At 43.7% G+C, this 22,309-nt stretch overlaps 1 protein-coding gene across 2 annotated transcripts in view; it reads right to left on the bottom strand.

The window, feature by feature from the left end:
- Positions 1-14,553: 14,553 nt before the first annotated feature.
- The window catches only part of TPD52 (tumor protein D52), a 123,048-nt gene continuing 115,292 nt past the window's right edge, over positions 14,554-22,309 (bottom strand). For both annotated transcript variants that reach the window (XM_059862783.1, XM_059862778.1), the window contains one exon: positions 14,554-14,859. In XM_059862783.1, the coding sequence (XP_059718766.1) occupies positions 14,706-14,859 (154 nt within the window). In that variant the 3' untranslated portion in view covers positions 14,554-14,705. The remainder of the gene's footprint in view (positions 14,860-22,309) is intronic.

The following is a 22,309-nucleotide window of genomic DNA, read 5'->3' on the forward strand; positions in this document are numbered from 1 at the left end:
CCACTAGCATTAACAGCTTATCTCCCCATCTAAGCACCTCTCGATAACAGACTGGGTTTTATGTTGAGTACAGGCTGTACCAAGTCACTAAAACCATTCCATTGTTAAAGATTATATAAAATGGTCAATCAAAGTGTCACTTCTTCCTGCCCGTCCCCCAGGCTGCTGCTGCAATAATCCCACATAAAAGCCAAGCGTGAAGGGGGAGCAAAGCACCAGGAGAGGGAGAAAATGGCACATGGCAGAGCCAGCAGGCACAGGGGACACCCACCACCACAGAGGGTTGCGCTGCAGTGGCACCTAAGCAAAAACATCCAAACAAAACTTGTTTAGTGAATTTGTCCTTGCAAAAAAAATATTTGTGTTTAGCAGTCTGTGAACCTGCAGAACTGCTGAGCATCCTCCCGTGCTTTGTCTGGTACAACAGGTCCCAGCACAACAGAGACGTGGGAGATGAAGGCAGAATAAACTCAGGAGAAGTCCCTTTTCTAGAATTTTGAATGAGATTTCTAGATATCTAGAGGTTTCATGCTGTATCCATGGCTCAGAAATAAGCTGTGTCAGATTAAAACAATGGAAAACCATGGCTGCTTGTTTTGGTGGTGGTGGTGGTTTGGGGTTTTTTTCCCCCAGTAGGTTTTCATACCTATTATAGTGGGAATTTGAAGGGGCTTTCTGAGAAGGCCTAAACTGGTGGAAGTTTGGAGCCCAGTGCTCATGTGGGATGGGAAACAGCTCCCGTAATCTTGAACAATCCCACCAGGCATGACGAGCAGCAGGGCTTTGGGGAAGGCCAAAGTCCTTTTATGCATGAGGGCAAAGTTATCCCTTCCACTGAAAGAACACCCAATCCCTAGCATAAAACAATATGATGGACCTCCATCACACCTGCCCTCAGTCATCTCTGTTTCTCAGCACCAGAAGGACACAAAGCAGCTCCATCTCACCCTCAATGCTCATATTCCTGGGAAAACTGAGTAGGCAGGAGAACTGCATTCATTTGAACAGGCTTGAAATAAGCCTCTGTTAAGTATTTGGTTAACATACAAATGCCTTTCACATTTCAAGATAGACAAATCAAGCTTACGTTCTAATTAAGGAAGGGATCAGATGAAGTCCTCCCTCCAGCAGAGATTTTCCAAAATTTTTGCCTGGATTCAGCTGCATATTCTAAGCACATGGATTGACAGGGAGGGGAGCTGGGTAACAGAGGGCTTGTGCTATTTGTGATTTGTGCTAGAGAGTACATAAAGAAAGGGAACCAAAAAAATAATTCCCACTTCTCAAATGCCCAAGTACTAAAAAGAGTTTGTATCAACAAGAGCAGCAAACCACCAGCATTTCTCATTTTCATTTGCTATCCATGGGGGTCCATCGTGAGAGCTTTAAAGGAAATCTGCTTCTCACTGCACCAGGGTTCCCTCATGCACAGCTTGCAGGCACACACAGGCATAGCTGTATCATGTGCTGGCAAGTAATGGAGAAGCTGAGCAAACATACCTGAAATAGCTCATATACTTAGAGATGACAAATAGGCTCCTTGCACCATTTCCAGGGGGGCTTTTTTTTGCCCAGCTTTGCACCCCCCAGCCACTCAAACACCAGTTGCTCCTGTGGGTATGCTCTCTCACACAGTCGTCAATTACAAGGTGACCACTCGAAGAACAATCATTTGTCACTGCAAGCCAAAACAAGCAGCCCTGCTCCTTTGTGCCCAGTTCTGATGAGGAGTTTCCCCAGGTCCAGGCTTACTCCATGGCCGTGTGAGCTCCTGCCCCACTGTCCAGTCCTCTTGCCTCCCCCCTTCTTTCCTTCTAGCCTGCTCTCCCAGGCTTTGGCACGGAGTAGAGGTTCCTCTCCTCTTTTCTGCCTCTTCCCTTGAGCCAGCTGTGCCATCCATCCTCCTGGGAGCTCAGGGCGCTGTGAGAGGTGAAACAGAGCTACAAACACTCCAATCAACACGACTGCTGTGTGTTGGGAGCTCAATCTGCTACTGCCCCATGGCAAAAGCAACCAAAACTGAAAGCTAGTGCATTCACAAGGAGTTGGCTGGTCCGTAAAGGAGGCTGAGGACCAAACCTGCTTTGCAGAAGAACCAGGATGAGTTAGGAAGCAGAGAAAATACCTGAGCAATGCAGAGAGGGTATCTGAGAAATGGTAGGGGGTGGCTCAGCTAAGGGTGGGGAAGGTAGTCTGGAAAAGGCAAATGAAAAAGAGAAGCTGGGCTGCCATGAAGAAGCTTCCTGGCAAAGAAATCTAAGGGATGAGACAGGGAGCAGATGCTCCTGTGCTTTAGGTGTGTAAAACAGGACTGATGGCCATGCCAGATGCTGCATTGCAGGGCAGTGGCAGGCCCTGGGCGACAGTCCCCCACAGCAAGGTGAGGCTGCTGTCCCCATCCCTGCAGCGGGATTTGTGCCAGGGAACCTCTTCTCCATACCCAGCGTCCTGCCCGCCGCTGGGGCAACCATCACGGCCGCTCCGGAGACAATCAGACTCTTGAGGCCACAGCTTTCCCCTGGGATGGGGGCTTCCCCGCACGGCCTGGGGGCCGCACCACATGGGAGTCACCGCAGTTGTGTTAAACAAGAATAAAAGCATGAAGAAATGCCAGGTTCCCTGACGGGGGAGGCCACGGAGGGGCCCCGGTGCTCCCGGTGGCCGCGGGATCGCGCCCGGGGTGAAGCCCCGCCGCTGTCAGCAGAGCCCAGCAATTACGATTAATGGGCTGTGGCAATCGGATCCCAGCGCTAAGGGAGACAGCAGGTCCCACCATTTGCACGCAGTAAATTATTCAGGCTGTCAGCTGCTCGGATGCGGCTCGGCAGGGCCGCGGTGGAGCGCTGGCCACATGGCTGACGGGAGGTGCGCGGCCAGCCCCGCTCCGGGCGGGACGGGCAGGACAGCTGTGCCACCGCACGGCCCCGCAAGCCACACCCGCCTGTCACAGCCTGCGCACGGCCGGCAGCGTGTCCTTCCCGCAGCAAAAAGCACCGGGACAAGCTCAACAGTGTCTCAGCTTCAGTTTCAAGGGATTGTGAACCTGGGAATATGGGGAGAGTTGGATGCCGGAGAGCCAGCTTCAGTGACCAAGCCTACCCGAGCCCTTGACATGGACAGGTTTTCCAGGAATTAAATGAAAGGCTGAACTCAAAATTGGAGTATTTCTGTACTGAAAACACAGCATCATATCATAAACTCCAGGCTTGCCAGTTAAATCTGATTTTTACAAAGCCAAAGGTAGTGCTCTAGAAGGACCTCAGTTCAGATGAGTACCCAGTGAGAACCCAAAGCCCATGCTGGATGAACGAGATGTACACTGCCAACATCCCCTTCTACCTGGCTGTGGGAAATGTGTTTTAATGTACACACCTTTGTGCAAAAACAATAATTAATTCAGAATAACCTTTCAGTGTGGAAAGACTGAACTCTCCTAAGCTCAAGTGCTTCTTTCCTGGAGCACAGCATGAAGAATAGCAAACGTGAGGCAGAAGGGAAAGGGCTGTTTGTAAAGTAATGTGAAAAGAAAAAAGCCATCCCAGGCAGTTGTCCACCCATGCATAGATGCAGTTCCTCACCCCTGTTTTCCCACGAAGAGAAGGGAGGCCAAGGGACCTGACACAAACCCAACACCCAACTCAGAAGGATGAAGTTGTTTCTTCATTAGCACCTCAGTGTGGACAACTGCAACAAAATTCTGTCATTTACATTCCAATTGGGCCTGCTTCATGCAGGGGCCTGCCACATTCACTGGTGCACAGCCTGAGAGGGGCTCTGTTTCATCTCAGGAGCTTGATGTGGTTCAGAGCTGTCCCATGTGGCTCAGCACCCCAGAAGCACCTGTACCCTTGCTAAGCACCATCCCTGGTGCATCATCCCACACATGCTGGGCTGCAGTTTTGGCAGCTTTCTTGGGAGCACTTGGCTTTCTCAAACATGCAGGCCTTGTAGTGGAAAGGAAACATTTGATAAAGAAATATAAATAGTGACAGTTTTCTAAGGAAAACAAAACAAAACAAAACAAAACAAAAAAAACCACGAAAACACCATAGATCATTCCTCAGGCTTTGAGGGTCTGGAATTTAAAAATTGAGAGAAACAGAAAAGAGATGGCAAATAGTAATACTCTGTGTGAGCACAGTGGCACAAATTGGTAGGAGAGGCATGATAATGGACAGCAAAACTGAAGCTTAGGGGCACAAGGTCGCTTTGCTAAATGACTGCCTGCTTCAGAATGTAAGGGCACATCAAGGTGCCTGTGTCAGCCTGATCTCTTGAGCTCACATATATTTGAAAATGTCTAGGTATATCCCATTCAGTCTGACTGCATTTAGTAATTAAGAGTGTGATTGTCAGAAGGTGAAGCTATTTCAGATCTACAAGGACTTAAAATTCATTCAAGTGCTCAAAAGTAAGCACTGATTAGTCCTATCACAACCAAAGGGCCATGTAGCAGCACAGAACTTTAGGCAGCAGTATGGGTTTTCACACATCAGAGCCATATTTTTGTCCTCATTGAGGTCCAAAGTACTTATGCATCTATACACTAGCAGTAAAACAACAGAGTGATCCTTTATGACAGTGTGACCATAATCTGACTTGACAAATGCAGTTGTCAGCATCCCTTAAAGTAAATTATAACTACACCCCCTTGACTAAATCCTGAGCCCTTTCAAATAACAAAACAAAGAGCTCTCTCCCAAGAGTTGTGTTCTCTGCATTGTGTTTTCTGACATGCTTTCCCACCATCAACCTTTCATCCTGCTGAACTGATTTCCATTGTAAGCAGCAGAGGGCAGGGAGGATAACTCCCATTAACTTCACACTGGTGCAGCGTGGGCCTGCCTAGAGGAAAGGCAGTCCACAGGGCATGTCCCTGGCAGGGCTAGCCACCAAGTCCCCAGTCCTGCCAAACTGGGCAATATGTTTGTACAGCTATAAAGAGCAGGTGAGCTGGGACTATGGACTGGGAAGAGGGCCTCCCCAGCTGGCCATCTTCAGGGCTCACAGGGCACTACGGTGGCTTGCACCAAGGTGCCTGCTGCCCTTCCAGCCTGCTGCCCTCACTGCTGCCAGCAAACAAGGCACCCAAAGTAAGGTTAGAGACATTGAAATTGACCCTTTCACAGGAGGGGCTCAGCTGAGCTCTGGGTCTTCCCAACGCAGACAAGAGATGCAGTAAGGCCCTGCCAGAGGCACTGTTGCAGGGGGTCAGCAGCAGCTTTTGTCTCTCTGTGTAAATGGAAGAAAGAAAGAAGCCTTTTATGGCCTATTTTATCCCCTCAGTACACATGTACATTTGTACTCTTTACTGTACACTATACACCTCTCAGGCTTGCACAAGGTCCTGCTCTGCCCAGTTTCACTCATCTGAGACTCAGCCCTGCTCCAGGAAGACCTCCTGCCCTTTCAAAACCTCTCAGTAACTGTGGAACAGTAAGAGCACTTTTTTGCCATGAATACAGGGTCTCTTGGTCTGTGTGTCCCATCCTGGCCTGGTTTTGCCCTCCAGCAAGAGGGAAATGGTAATGATGCTCTCAGGGGAGCTTGGGTGCTTTACCACCAGAAGACTTCCCATGCAATGCTATATTCCTGCAGGGAGGGTGGACAGAGCCCAAGATGAGCAGGAGTTTTGTTTGCCTTGTTTTCACATTGTTGTCTGTAATTTCTTTTATCCTGATGTTTTGGGTTTCACTTGTAGGAATTCTTTAGGTGAACCCCGCTTTCTGAATCAACATTAGATCTCAGCCCAGCCTGTGTGGTTACAGTTTTGAGAGGAGAAGAAATTGGGATCCTGCTCACATGCATGGCCTGCTGCACCAAGAGAATAGCTGAACCTCACAAACCATGATCCTGGGGCTGCAGCTGTGCCTGGTAGTCTCACCCAAGGGCATCCTCTTGCCCCGGGGTTCAGTAGCGCTCTTCTCCTGGAGATGGAAAGGCAATGGCGCCAACTTGTGCCAGACACCCTCCCTCCCTCCATCTCCTCACCCCTGTCCCTATAAGCACATCTGCCAAAACAAGGAATCAAAACAATGAACAAGACTTAAATTGAATAAACAGCAGGATCAAAATTGTTTGGGAACTCACCTGGCAGTGAGTTTCTTGGGTGGGAAGTAGCAGAGTAGCTGTGCTGAGCAGCAGCCTCTCCAAATGGCTTAGCAGGACCCAGGGAGGATGTGTCCATGGCCTTAGCACACTGCATCTATGTCAAGGTACCCAATATCGACCTTGGAAATCATCTTAGGCATGGGCCTCTCCTGCTCCCATGCTTCCAGCCGGCAGCTTTCAGCAAAAGGACAAAAATCTGGAGGACTATCAGATTCATCAAGTCATGCTTTAGCTCTTGCTGTACACATCAGCCACTCTTCTCACTGCCAGGAGACACGGTAAGAGGTTTGGTCAGACCATCCAGCTTCCAACACAGCCAATCGCTTGTGTGAAGGGCAGCAGCAACACTCAGAGGCACTCGGCCATCCTGCCTGCTTGAGCCCTTGCCCAGCTGGCAGCAGCGTGCAGCTCCTGACCACACGGCACAAGCAGGAGTCAGCAGAAATCCTTCCTCCTCGTCCTAGCAGCTGAGGATAAACAAGACAGCTGGATGTGCCTTGTCACCACTGCCTTTCTCCCATCCGGGATCTCAGATGGGCAATGTCCCCACCACATCATCTAAACACAGTTCACAGCAGAGATCTCCAAGGCATAGAGTGCAGCCACCAGGATGTGGCTGCACAACTGCAAGGCTGAGCCCTGACCAAAGGCAGGAAGTATCCAAGGAGCCGACCTGATCCCACACACCATCTCAGGTCTCCTTAGATGACTGGGGATCAGTGGTGCCCACAGATGCATGAGCCTGGGGGGTAAATGTTTACAGCTGCAAGGCAGCTTCTGCTTACTGCTGCTTTCAGAGCCTCCCCAGATAGAAAATAGCAGGTGTATTAAGCTCCAAAATAAGATTATAACATGCTGTAAATTAAAGTACGATGAGCTCTTTGTGTTCAGTCAAATAAGGAATGATGCATGGAAAACACCAGGGGCTCACATTCATCTCCGAGTGATCATTCACAGGATGCACAACAATACAATTTCACACATAGAAGTCAGAGAATGTCTCTGAAATGTAAGATCTGCTCTTCCCGGGTGTATTTTTTTTCTTTTTCAGTAAAGATCTCCAATGTGCTGAAACCACTTATAGTAATAATTGGGGAAAAAAGAGTCTCTGGGAAATTATTGGCATGAACTTTAGATCTCTAAATTAAGGCCTGCCTAATTTTCCAATTAGGCAGCTTGATAGGCAAGATGACATGTGCAGAGTAGAAGGGCAGGCTCTAAACGGCATTTTTATGAACATTTCTCATGCCTGCAGCAGCTTTTCTATACCCGACAGCTGAGGAGTGCACTTTCCCATGCCGTCAGGGGTGAGGAGGTTACGACTCCAGCATTGTGCCCCTTGTTTTTCACACAAGAACCCGGCGCGCCGCAGCGCTTGAAAGGGTCGGGCGCCCGGAGCCCCCCAGCGCGCCGCCGGCTCCGCGCTGCCGCAGCCCCGCGCCCACCGCCCGGGCGGGCGGCTCCGCTTAACCCGCGCTGGGGCGGGCGGCCGGCAGCGCTAATTGCGACGGGGAGGACCTTTTTCAGAGTCGTTCAGTCGGTAAATGAAACTCCAGCTCCCCGGTGATGCAGCGTGTGCGAAGATGCCGCAGCCCGAGGTGCAAAGGGCACGGTAAAGATTTTGAGCTGACGCTGCTCTTTCACAGCTCGAGCTGCCTGTCTCTGCCGGCTCCCGGCCGCGCCTCCCCTGCCCGCCCGGCCGAGGCGAACCCCGCTCCCGGGCTGCACATCCTCCCTGAGCACGCTGAAGAACCAAACCCCCGCTCCCGGGCTGCACATCCTCCCTGAGCACGCTGAAGAACCAAATCCCGCTCCCGGGCTGCACATCCTCCCTGAGCACGCTGAAGAACCAAACACCTCTGTGAATTTAGCAGTGATCTTCTAGGGCAAACAGGAGCCCAGATCAGTACGTGAGACCCTCAGGCAATTAGAGCAAAGCCTGGCCCCCAAGAAGTAATGAAATCACACATCAGCACCTGCTCTGAGGTGAACCTGAGCAAACCATGCCTGGCCTATTCAGACATCCTTCTCTGGGTCAAAGCAATTCAACAGCTAGACCCAAGCTAGCCTGCCACAGGCCAGGGCTTTGACCGACAGGCCAGGCAGGAGGTAGCCAGTGACTACCAGGAGAGGACATTTACATACCTAGTCCAGGGCCATCACCCCTCCTTGAAGGACAGCTGCCAGATACTTCTGCCAGCCACACTGACAACACTGCCCATTACCTTGGTGTGGCTGGCACCAAACTCTGAGCTGGGATGGATATCCTTTTCACACTGTACAGGAGCCTGGACCCACAGAAATGTGTCTCACTGAGCTTATCCTCAGTTTTTCCATGCATACAGTAGGAATAAAGAAGGAGGAACTACACCTTTGTTGGAAGTGGGAGAGGGCAGCAGCCACAGGCAGTAGCCACAGTCTCCCTTAGACTGCAGGGAAGGCCATGCCAAACAAAGAGCAAACCAATCTCAAGGATACACAGAAGGCACAGATTTCCAGCTTTCCTACTTCTGGAGAACGCCAATGCCCTGCTGTCTTTTGACAACTGGTTCCCAAAGAGAAGACTATATTCTCCTAGCTCAGCAGGATCTCCAAGCTTTCAAAAAGTTAGAAAAACTAAAAGAAGCAGTGTGTCAACCAGAGTGGCCAAGTAAGATGAAAGCAGAATCAGATGAAAAAGGAATGGCACCAGTTGAAATGGACTTCTGGAGGTTCATGCCCCCTTGCTCAAACAGGGCTCCATGGTCCTTGTTGCCGAGGACCGTGTCCAGACTTTTTTTTTTCACTATTTCCACAGGTGGAGACTCCACAACCTCTCTGGGCAACCTGTGTCAGTGCTCAGTCACTGTCACAGTGTAAAACTGTTTCCTGATGTTCAGAGGGAACGTCCTGCGTTTCACTGTGTACCCATGACCTCTGGTCTTGGCACTGGGCACCCCTGGTGTCCTCCTTCGGGCCCTTTTTGAAGATAGGAGTGATATTTTCTTTCCTCCAATGCTCAGGCACCTCTCTCAGTCACCATGACCATCCAGAGATGTCCAATATGGTGCCCAGACTCTCATTTGTGGGGCAGATCAGGATGTATACAAACTCTCTCCTCTGAGGTGTTTGTTTGTATATTTTGGTAATTGGCATATCAGACTGTGGCCTTCAACTTCGATTAGTTTTGGGGTTTATATGTATTCAGGGGAGTCATTTTGAGAATAATTGAACAGCTCTTCTCCCTGGGAAGAGAAGTATACAGAAGCCCTTAAATTTCTTCCCCCTGCTTCTGGACTGAGTCAGTGAAATAACACTTCAGTTCCCATATGTGTCATGTCTTAAACACAAACCAGGTTTGAGGTTGAGAAGATGTGCAAAGATCCAACCAGTGGAGCTGCTGTTGTGTGAAAGACATTAACAGAGCTGATATTCAGTTCTCCTTTGATTTCTCATAAAATGGGAGGAAAAAGATACAGTTTACTACTTTGAAAGTCAACATTTTAAAGCAATTTATATATGCCACCACTTTCAGAAGCTAACCCAAAGCTACAGAGTGACTACAGAACGTATTCCAAGGATGCCTTGGATCCCGTAACCCAGTTGGGAAGTGTAACTTTTGGCTGCTCCTGACACACAGCCTGCTGCAGACAGAAGTTAACACATGGCAGGTGTCCTCATTAGAGCCAGCGTGCAGTGAGTGCATCAGGGCTTAACTCTGACTGAATGAGGCACAGCCGAGAAGGCAACAAGAACACTGAGAGGTGTTTAAGATCTTACTCATGTTAGTCTAATGCAGTCCTACCAGGGATAATATTTCTTTTGGGTTATGGCCAGATGACAATGTAATAGCCCCATTTGGGCAGTCTAGACCTTTCACATGCGATAAACGCTTCCCCAGAATGTATAATCTACTAAAAAAATGCATATAGAGTGCATGCTTGTATCTAGCAGAAATGCTCTCTCTAGCCAAAACAGAAGACTGGAATAGCTTTCCCAGCATATAGGATTAACACTGCCAGAAAAAAGAATAAAAACCTTGAACAATAATTTGCCTGATTTATAAATGTGACAGTATTAGGAAATGAGGAGGAACCCAAACTTTCCAGAATGCCCTAAAGAAAAGTGTAGTATTCTTTTCTTTAGAAATGAGGTCAGTGCCAAAGCTTTGGTGGCAAGATGCTAATTTGTTTTCAACAGGCAGGCCTGATTTCCTCAGTGTTTCCCTTTCTCCCCATCTCATCACCTAAAGGCCTGGAATATGAAAGGGCAGACAAGCCTAGGAGGATTTACCAGGTCTTGTTATAGCACATCAGTCATCAAAGGAACATTGAACATTGATAATTTTTCTTCCAACTCCACATCAAGATACTTTGCTTTCCAAGTATGTATAAGTGTTTTAATGTTCTATTCATAAAATAAAGGTTAGGATTCTAGGACAACTTTTTAAAGCCTTCAAAACAGGACCAGAATAAACACGAAAGAGAAACTATTGCTTCAGCTAAAATCCAAGCCAGCTTTGATTCAGTTTTTATCAAAGCTAACTTTGCTTATAACCACATCTGTAAACCCAGAAAGCACTACAGCTATTCAGGCACATGAGTGGAGAGAGAAGTGGAAGTGGGTTAGGGTGAAGCTCACAAGCTCTTCAGTTACAGGTCTAGAAAAGGTAAGTGTCCTCCTAGCAGAATGTGTGGAAATACTCCTTGCTTGTGCAGAAGGGAAGATTTGAGCCTGACCACCAGAGTCACCCACAGAGTTCCCAAGCAAGTGAGGAGGCAAGGCTGGGATGGCAGCAGCCTCCTCCTATGCTGAAGATGCATTTCATGCTGCTCTCTGAGCACTCAGTGTTACAATCCAAGTGCAAATTTTACACCAAGTATGAATTACAGCTACTTGAAGTGAATCTGTCATGCTCATCCAAATCTAAGTGAGAATCTACTAAGAGATGTGGGCAGCATGCAAAGCAGAATACGATAGAGGAAAATGAAAACTCTGTATCTGCTAATGAAGTGGGATTTGTGTTGTTACCTGAAAAAAAGAGCAAAGGAAAACACTTTCAAAACTCAAGACTGTTACAGGAAAAAACCCCAAATGTCTGAAAAACAGATGATGAAACAAATGTCTTATCAGCTGCATAATCAAAAAAAGGTGAGAGAAGAAAGAAATCCTTACGATTTTAGTAATGAAGTGATTTTGCTCATCTGGTCTATGCTTCAGAGTAAGACAAAATTACAAAATTTAGAAGAAAATGCAGCATGGCACGTAGAGAAGTTCCTGATTTTGGCAGTCAGACAAACACAGTTGCAGAACTTGGTTCATACTGCCCTCAGAATTCTCAGCAAAATGATGCATTTCCATTTACAGCTGGAATCTTGATATGTATAAGTAGCATTCATTTGGTTCACGTTAGAAGTACATGTAGTATATATAGTGAGAAGAGTATTCCAGGAGGTGGCTGGGCTGGGCACAGGGCCACAAGAGCTGCTGGCTGGCTTTAACATGTTCTTCATGTTATCCTCTTACCTGAAATAAGAATGACCTCCAAACAAAAATTCAGAGTGATACCACGGCCCAAACCAAGACACACACAAGGGCACTCAGGGATCTGCAGCACGTGGACAAGGAGATTTCACTGTGCACGGCTCTTATACATACATTTGTGCACATATCACAGCAGAAAACGCAGAGAGGAGCAAAAAGGAATGTGGCCATGAAGAAAAAAGGGAATCCCTGGGAACAGGAAGCAACCAGCAGAAAAGAGTCCACATTTATTTTTCTGTATGGATGGTCCTAGAAATGCTTGCTTGCATTATCAATTTCTACTCTGATAAAAGATGGAGTTAAAAATAAGAATAGTCTTATAGACAGAGGTCATGAAACTGCCATTGTGGCTGTTCAGTAATGAATGCTGGTGGTTTCTTACTCTGTGTTAAGGACATGTAGTCTCCACATATTTTTGGTATATGCAGGTATCACAGCTATGAAATGCAATTGCAACAGCCCACCACAAAGACATTTCAGAATTCCCTGCTCTGTCTTTGCAACTCTGCCTTTGGGAGTTGTGCAGAACTGAGGCAACAGGCAATGGGCACAGGCTACCCCAAACAGAGACTCCTCCAACAAACTGGGACAACAACTGGTTCACCAAAGGCCACAAAGACTAGCAGCAGCCCAAAGCCATTGGAGGTTCAACCCTGCAATTTGTGCGGCTGGGTCAGTTTATGTCAACCCTTGGGTTTCCAAATAGAACACTAAGCTGGATTTGAAATAGTCACCACTACAGCCTCCAAGAGCTAATTCTGTAAAGGTTATCCAGAGGAAGGTTTGATAAAATCACTATCTGTTACCCTACAGAGAAATAACTCTTATTCTGCCCCAGAACATTAACACATATACTTCCTCCCAAATCACTCTAATTGAAGGTTGATCAAGCATGTAGGATGAGTTACGTTCAACAGACAGGATTTCTTTGATATTTTAAATCTCTCCTGGCTTCTTAAAAGGCCTTCTTTTCCTATCTCTACTGATAGCATAACTCTTTACCTGGAGGGTAACACCCAATGAAATTCATGTTCAAAATCCCCTAATTAAGATCACTGAGATGAATGAGCAAATTAAAGCAACAAAATAAGCTCACATCGCTTGTTTCCTCTCTCCTGCTTGGATCCATACTGATTTCAAAAACAAAATTTCAGTTTGCAAAACTATAAAAGGATCTGCTGAAACATGCCCATTCCTTCAGAATGGTTATGCATTTACTGTGTGATTCCTCCTAGTATTTTGGTAAATATAAATTATACTAAAAATATTCTTCTTGACAGATCATGCATGAGATGTATCTTGAAAACTTCCCATATCAGTTGATGTTAGGCATTGGAACAGGCTGCCCAGACAAGTGGTGGAACCACTACCTCTGGAAGTGTTCAAAAAATTTGTAGATGTGGCACTTAAGGACATGGTTTAGTGGTGAAGATGGCAGTGTTGGGTTAACAGCTGGATTCTATGATCATGGAGATATTTTACAACCTTATGAGAAGGTTATGAGAAGGCAAAGGTAGGAAATTAGTTTTCTTCTCTTTATTTGGTCAAAGGTTTTCTTTTAGCCAGAGGTGTAAGAAACAAACCACTGTGCATACAGCTAAAAAGGCACTTCAGCTTTCCTTTTTATATGTTAAAAAAAATACAAAAAACTTTAAAAAAGAATTGACAATGGTTAACCTATAAACAGGTTAAATCTTTTGTATACTGTGCTAAACAAATTTTGTTGAACCATATGAAGACTTGCAGAGCTTGGGTGGCAACCTGACCCACCAGCCAGCTGTGATCTAACAGAACTACTCCCCATTTCTGCACTGATGCCATCTCATCCAAGCACCTCCCAGATGGAGGCAAGAAAAGGGATGTGTCAGCTGTGGCAGCCTGGAACTGGCTCTCTGGTACCCTGCTTCGTTAGAGATCCCTTACCTCCTGTTCCCTCTGAGACATCTGTGTACCCAGTCATGAGAGGCAGAAGGAGCTACACCATCCTTCAGTGGCTCCATCACTGCTCACGTGGCCTGCTCCAGCAGAAAGATGAGCTGTCTGTGGATTTGGGTAATACACAGTGTGTGTTTTGCTGAATTTTGTGCGATGTGCTGAATAACATACATACATATTAAAGAAACACACTGTCACTAGACAGTCATTGCAGACAAACAAGGTATGCTATCTTAACAAATCTCATTTCATTCTAACATTTGGGAAAAATATTTTAAGATTAAGCAGGCTTTCTTTTGCAATTCAGTGGTAGGAATGGCAAATTTCACGTTCACTCAGCACACCTGCTAGGCACTATGCAGATCACAAATGACTGAGCAGAATTCAGGCTTGGATACATCAGAAATCAAAAGAAGTGTTCTTTGTTAACAAAACCTCCAAAAAGATATAGGAAATACCATAGCATGATTTTTTGGTTGCGTGTTCAAACACCCACTATATATTTATCTTAAATATATTTACAGAAAACTAAGACCTACACTTGGCCAACTACATTGAAACAGCTTCTTTCCATTTTTATGAACCACCAGAGAAAATTTACTCACATGCATTGGAAATGAGAGCTCTGATTAAAGCCAAGAATAATCTCTAGTTCCTCATGCAGGTGGAGACCAAAGTTTGATGTACTGTAACAGATAGTCAACCCAGTATCAGCAGCAAACCAGCCTGCACTAAAACTTGGAAATCAGAAATCCTTGATGTTGTTCTGTATGAAACACCATCCTAAAAGCAGCACGACAACAGCAAGCTCTGGACTTCCTCTGTGGCAAATCAACATTCCTTTGGGATAGTATGATGGACTCTGAAATTCTTTATACAGGAATATGAACACATTCAGTTAAAGTACAGAAGCTCAGTTAACCTTCACCTTTAAATCTAAAGGCAAAGAGCTAGATAGATGAGTGAATAAAAATGGAGCAAGAATTAGGTACAACGTGTTTATTGTATTTTATTGATCTAATCTTTTACATGACTAAGTGAACAATTTCATTTGAAAATTTTCATTTATTTCCTGAGGAAGCATTTAATTTACGTAATAAGTTTTAGAGCACAAAGTGCATCTCTTTGCAGTAAATTTACTCCTTTTGCTTTGTTTGCTTGCTCTCTGCAAGTCCCAAAAGCACTGCATCAGCTTCCAGCAATGTTGTGTCACTGGCTGCCCCCAAAAACCTGGACGTCAGTTCGAGATCCAGCAGTCTCAGGCGTACCCGGGTGCCTCTCTGATATTTTCTGTGAAGAAAAAGGAAGAGGGGGAAGAAGGTAAGTTTTGTTACACACTGGTCTTGCATTTCCTAAAGCTCTCTCCTCTCTGCAGATCTAAGTAGCAGCCCCACAGAAAACCAAGCGCTGCAATGAAGTCCAATCCTGTTGTAATGTCATCAGCTCTGAATCTGCTGGGACACACTCCGTACCACCACAGAGCCAGTCTCTGCTGATACAATCCTGCCCATCAAAGAACAGACACTACCAGATCCCACTGTGGGAATGTAGACTCTACAAAAAAGCAGTTTATTATATGGGAAACTTTTTGTGTCTTCCATCAAAATATTTTACTGTATCATCTGCCATCATGCCAATAATTATCTGCAGGACAACATATCATCAAAGGGGAGGGAAAGTCATCATTACATCACTGGTGACATTGCTATTATCAAAAAGTACAGTGCCAGCTAACTATGGTTTATATTTCCAACCCTAGGCCTCAGGCAAGGAACTTTTCTTGTCTTATCCCCTCATCCAAAGAGTGGGCATCATCTGCAAGTTTTTTATTACATATAATTAAAAAGAAACCCCACAACTATTGTAATGAAACATTCTGCCTACAGGCTTGGCTTTTATTGTTTTATGCTCTCTTTTTTTCTTTCCTTTTCCTTTTAAGTCAGAAGATGTGAGTGTTCAATGTGTTTTTAAAACAGACCCTGTGTTAAGATGGCAATGCCAAATTAGTGAAGATATTTAAAATACAAGCAGGTTTTATAATGCACCTGGAGAGCTACTGATGAAAGTCCAGCAATAAAATTGAGAACTATTTTTCTTTTGAAAGTTCAGGTTGCACTTTTTTTTTTTCCTATAAGGAGCTGAAGATGTAGCAAGCTTGACTACCTTGAGCAAAAGCAAGAGAAAGTTTGAAACATTCTCCAGTTACCAACAGAAAAAAATGTAGTAGGGAACTCTGGCTGCACCATTTCCATCTCTGCATGCACTGCTGCAGTGAAGACTATGGCACAGCTACCAAAGACAGAACACAGCTCATATTTGGTTGTTACCTAAATAGCTGGATGGGATCAATTCTGTCCTTTTCTCTGTGAAATAAAACATTTCAAAACAGAACAGCTTCACAACAGTTTCACAACTGAGAATTATTTAAAAACCTAATGTGCAGCATTTCAGTGTTGCTAAAATCAAAAGACAGTACATAAGACCTTAAAGTGAATGGTATCTTCCAGGATTCATTAGGCTTATTGAGAGGAGAGGTCCCCAAAAAAGTCTTGGGATATGAAGGAGAATGAAAAGGAAAGCTCCTCATTGAAGTATCCTAAATGAAGATCAGCTGACTAGTAGTTTCAGCCATTTGGGTATATGGGAGAAATTCCCAGAAAATTCTGTAGCATGAACCAAACCTTCACCTTACTGACAGCTGCTGGCTAGATGGGTTGCCTTCGCCTTTGCCTCTAACCATAAAGTCATCCTGATCTCTAACAATATTTTCAGCATAAAATAGCAGACTTTACTGCCTTTATCAACAGGGGGGTGTGGGGGATTGAGAAAGGGCCAAATAAGAGGGAGAGAAAGAAATCTGAGAGGGAGAAATGGTGCATTGAAAATAGAAAAGAAGGTGCAGATACCTTTTAATGAAAAAATAGGAGGCTTGGAAAAACAGAAAAGAAGGGATAAATGTAAAGCATGTGACAAAAAAGCACTGAAAACATAGGCAAATTGCATAGAAATCTAGGAAACTATACTATATACAGTAGAGCAAAGAAGAGGAAAACATCACTGAAAAGACTGCATAAAACTATTAAAACCTGACATTAAACTCAGATCTTTGAACTACTGCACTCTGTGCTGCTTTAAAAAAATCTTAATATATTTTAAATCTAATAAAACTTAAGACTAACACTAGTGGTTCTGTAACAAACTTTTAAAGACCAGTCATCCCTCTGCCTTTTTCTTCTCTCTTTCCTCCTACAGGAAAAGCAGCTCACCAGTAACCTACAGCAGGAAGCTGTTGAGAACACTACCTTCAGGGACCAACACTTTCCTACAGAGATTGAACAGAATGAGGTTTAAATTGAATTAGAAGTCCTTTCTCTGACAGCTCACAGTGGGAGAGATATTGATCTCCATCTTTGTAAGTGAAACACAAAATATTACTTTCATCATCCATCAGTTCCTTTTGGCAGGTTGCTTGACTACTGTGATGCTCTACAAGTGAATACATGAAACTAATTTTCTTCTAATCAAGCCTTTAAAAGTACTATTTATAACTAGCGAAGTCCATATGGAAAATCTGTGAAGCAACTGGGTTTCTCATTATTAATGCATATAATTTTAAAGAATATAAGCAAACAAATAATCTTAAGCACAACTGCCCCAGTTTTAGCTCTGCTCACTGTACAGTCTGCAGAGAACTCTGCTCTGATTTCCGGACATGACTTTAGCATCCATTTGTAATGCAAAATCCAAGCATTTGTAAGAAGAATCACAATCTTCAGTGCTGCTTCAGTAACTGGAAGAGATTCCAGATACTTTAATCATACTTAATCATTAAAGAAGCTTTTCCAGTCACAGCACATCTGCTTACAAAAAGATCATGATGAACATCTCTTTGAGGAGCTGACAAAACTGCCAATTTATATGAATATAAACATTTGGGTTTGTGACAGATGTTCCCTACAGCTAAAACACTTCAAGAGTATGTGGATGATGTAGAAAAAGCAGAAACATGAACACAGCATGCAGTGATGGTCTATCCACCACATTTTAGAGTAAGAGGAAATGATAGGTTGCTCTATGTATAGCAATCATATTCTATCCACAAAGGTATTTATCTGGGAAGCAGATAAAACTATCCTATGGTTAAAGCAGAAGCTTGAAGCAGGACCCAGAAACAAAGCAAGCTTTTTATTATTTTCAGGAATAGTGGCCTAGGAGACACAGGACACCAGTGTAAAAGGAAAGAAACCATCTACTTACTCCACTTTGCAAAAGGACTCGCTTTATTTTTAAGTAACAATGCTGGGTTTCAAGATCACCTTATCCAATGACCATCAGCAAGTACCACTGACCTTCACCCAACCCCCAAGCACTGTGTTTACTGTGTTTCTCAAGGATTCCCTGTTTTCCTCATACCACTTCCTACTACCAGGTAAAAGTATTAAATTCACTGAGAAGGAGACAAAGGTGTTTAGTTACATTCATAAATGAAGGTGTAAGAATTTCTCTAGAGCTTAAAAAAGTTATTTTGCAAGTAGACTGAAAGCTTGATCCACTTCCACAGAATTTATTTACAATAGCTATGAATTTTAAGCCTTAATTTTGAATGGAAGGACCCCACCTAATACCCACATTCAGAGGTGGGAATCCAGCAGCTGCTGCTGCTGAGCCATGACCCCTTTTCAAGCCAGTGTCCACAGCACCCACTGAAGCACCTTCAGAAACCTTGGCCTGAACTTCAACCAAGGAACAAGGGGCCCCTAAAAAGCTTTTTCTGTTTTAAATGTGTACCTGAAGGCTTCTCTCCAACTCTTCTGGAGTGGGCAAAGCACTAGATACAAGGTGTACCTTCCCTCAAACATCCACTTCCAGAAGATGATGTTTAGTTAAGTTGGAGGCAACCCAAATAACTGCTTCAGTGCTCTTTGTAATTCTTGAACTGTCTTGGAGAAGAACTAGAAAAGAATCCAAATGAAAATCCTTTTTCTTATTTGAACCCCAAATCTGTGCAACCACACATCACCAATGCAACACAGAATATAAGAGCACAGAGAAAGCACACAGCACAGCCTTGCTAATGGTGCTAAAGAAATTTTAAAAAACAAATACAAAAATTAAAGTTTATGTCCTGTTGCTACATTAAAAACAGGGATTATCTTTGCATGCAAATATCAAACTACTGTATCTTAACTTACAAAAAGTAGGTCTTCTCTTTGCTAATCATATGAGTAGAACAGTGAGCACTTTCAGACTCAAGAGACTTGGAAGCTTCCTTCTGACTGTCTACATCACTTTTATTGCAATTTGGTCTCTATGCTGATGCTTTCACTTTTGCACTGAAGCTTTAAATCTCTCAAAATCATAATGGTAAATTAAAAGGTTTAGCCAAAACTCCCCAAACTCTTCAGTCAAGATTTTAAACTTGTAATTTTAAAGTAATTTTACTATGTGAAAAATATATGAAGAAACAAAAAACCCCAATATTTTAACATAATAAAACTGGAGGGGGAGGATATGGAATGACATATTTCAGCTCCTGCTAATTAAGAATTATGGGGGGGAAATATTTTTTTAACTTTAAAGTCATTCCAGGTTACAGCCAAAGGTATACAAATGGAGCTGCCTTGGAAAGCAATGAGCATGTTAAAACAAGGAGGCTATAACAAAAAGTGAGGATCCTAATTATACCAGTTTTGGCCAAGAAAATGGGACAGTAGTTTTGCAGGTGTGCAATTTTACATGCAAAGGAAGCACCCTTATTACTACACGGCATTAAGAACTTTATTCAAACTCTAAATTATAGCTGTAGACATTAAAGCATTTTGTTAAACTATCCAGTATTTAAAACTGCATGTGATCACAAATTAGTCCTATTTCTATTAAAACTACTGAAGTTATTAGTTTAAAACCTAAGGCAACAAAGCTTCTATTTTTGGAAACATTGCTACAAAAAATAACAACGCAATTACAGAAATGGTTGAGTCTCACTGGGTCTTGGCTGGTATTTCCCACTCATTTCAAAAGTGCATTCACAGATACCTCCTATTTCATTCTATAAAAATGCAGGACTGATATTTTGAGACAAGTGGAATATTTTGGCTCATATTACCTTTACTTTGTTAATGATTTTCAGTCTCCATTGCCTCCTTTTGGAACAATAACCTGTGCAATACAAAGATGAATGAACTTGCTAGGGCTGGGTGTGACCATTCTCTTCCACTGTCCATTCTTCCATGCCCTCTGTCCCACCCCTCAGGAATGTGCATTTCTGATAGGAGTAGGAAGACAACTTTTAAACCTGGGGTTTAATTCTACACTGAGGATGTAACTTAATGAATTTAATTTGATTTTTTACACTTTTTGCATCATTATTTTTTAATGTCCCCCAGCACAGTCTAGTGATTGCTTTCTGCAATGAAAGGAATCCCTGGATTATCTTCCATACAAAATCAATTAATATAAAACACTCCAAAGACATGGTTAGAGTTGAGCCATGGTACTCTCAGTGAATGCCATCAGAAGTCTTGATGTCTTTCATTTTTGCACTGAGAATTTCAAAGTGTGTTTTTCAGATCCATTATTCAAGAGGTTTTGTTTCAATGCCTTAGCACAGTACAGAACAGTTTACAAAATTCAAAAACTTTTAACTTTTTCTTTTTTTTTTTTTATTATGTGAAAGACACCACATTATCAACCTCAGAAAAAATAGAAGAGCAGCAAAGGTAGTGAAATAAATTGACCATCACTTTCTCTCCAGAGTTTGTGCTCACCATTCTTACCACCTTTCAAATCCACTCAAAATCACCCTGTAGCTCCTTATCAGTAATCATCAAATGATAATCATCATCCCCAGATGCAAACCCACCTCTAACTGCAGCCAGCAGCAAAGCAGGGCAGCTGATGTGGAACAAAGCTGTGTGTGGAGCAATCAGTTTTGTTTCTAAAAATGTTCTGAAACATTCCCAGATACTGCCTGAGCCCACACTGGTCTCAACTTCATCAACAAAGGGATGTTCCACAGCTGGCTTAAGGAGCACAGTTCTGTATGAGTTTTGTACAGAGTTTCACCCTCTGATGCCCCACAGTGAAGGAGCTCTGTGAAAGCACAACACTTCCCAGAAACTTCTCCCTCACTGCCAGTATATATACAAAATTCTTGTTCAGAGAAAATATGGATGAAAAAAGCAGACTGCTGTCAAGATGAAGGCAGCACATTTCTACGTAAAAATCTGCATCTTGTCAAGTGGCTTTTTGCAGCAAGGCACACATTGCACATGTAGTGATGGGGATGGCAATCCAGCATCCAACAGGTCCAGACAGCAGTCATAACACACACCCTTCCCCTCAGAATGAGCTCCTAGGCAATGCTGGGGCAAAAAGGCCAAATCCCAGTATTGTACGTAGCAGTGATGGAAGAAAGTGGCAGCAGAAAGGTACTGTGAATTTGGCACAGAGGAGAACATAGATGGTGGAAGAGATACTGGGAGAGAGGTGTCCTGGGGTAGTATTCTGCTGACTGCCTTTCTTTAAAGGCTGTTAAAGAGAGGGCAAAGAACATGCATAAAAATGAATAACCAGGTAAAGATCTTGATCTGTTATTAAAAAGATTGAGCTGTCTATACAGAAAGAAAATATTGGTATTAAAAGGTGCTTAAATCTGTCTGGGAAAAGCCTGTAATAATCAGGAAAGTGAAGTCCAACTAATGCAGATGAGAATGACAATTTGCAAATAATATTAATGAACTAACAGGAAAAAACTCCAAGCCCTGAGACTTTTCAGCCATTGATGGCTTCAACTGAAGAGATGTCAAAACAGACGTGCTAGTTCAGTGCAGGATAACCTGCTGAAATGTCATGTCTCATGACACAGTGAAGTCCTGAGAGATGACCTGAAGGTCCCTTTTGGCTTAAATTTTTTTCATCCATTATTTATTACCACAGCATCCCGTCATTCAAATAAGGGATGGATGCTCAAAATAGGAATTTCAAAGCATCTCTGTTCTCTGCAATCAAACACTTCACAAAAATGCTCCAAGGTTGCTGGCTACATTCTGTCAGAAAACGCAATCTCGCTTCTCGTGACTCATCAACCCATTACCACTTCAGCTGTATTTGTTTCCTACTCCATTTGTTTTCCTCTTTCCTTGAACTAAGAAAGCAAACACGCTGTCATTTCTTCTGAGCTATTCCTGCTTGTGACACCTGCTTAATAATTTTTCAGAATATTTTTGCTCCTTCTGCCAAATCCATACTTCTACAAGGAAACAGGCTATACTCTGATAGATAGAAGCAGAGATCTAGATTACTCTGCTACATAAAAGCAGATAAAAGCCTCTCATATTCTTGGAAGCATTTAGCAGAATGCTTTAAGAGTGTGTAAAATGAACAACTTTAGCAACAGCCACTGTCACCTACTGTTTTGGAACAACAGTGCATTAGCAGATCCTAAGGCAAACATCCTTAAAACCAGCAGGTTTTATGCACCTCAGGAAGTCCAAAGCTAAACCCTACTTTACACTGACCACTATCTAAAGCAGAAGTTGGAAATGAATACACTATGAGTTTGGGCATATTAACTAGATGCTGATGTGAAAAACACCCTGTAGCACTTGTATATTCCCCCTGGACAACTGGAGCTTAGAGAAGTGCTAATGTCACTTCAAGTATGAACACTTGGGGGAAAAAAACCCTACTAAACAGATTGGTACCTGCAGAGGAGTTTGAGAGTCCACCCCATCGTTAG

The sequence above is a fragment of the Haemorhous mexicanus genome, chromosome 1 (assembly GCF_027477595.1).
Source record: "Haemorhous mexicanus isolate bHaeMex1 chromosome 1, bHaeMex1.pri, whole genome shotgun sequence".
Classification (NCBI taxonomy): domain Eukaryota; kingdom Metazoa; phylum Chordata; class Aves; order Passeriformes; family Fringillidae; genus Haemorhous; species Haemorhous mexicanus.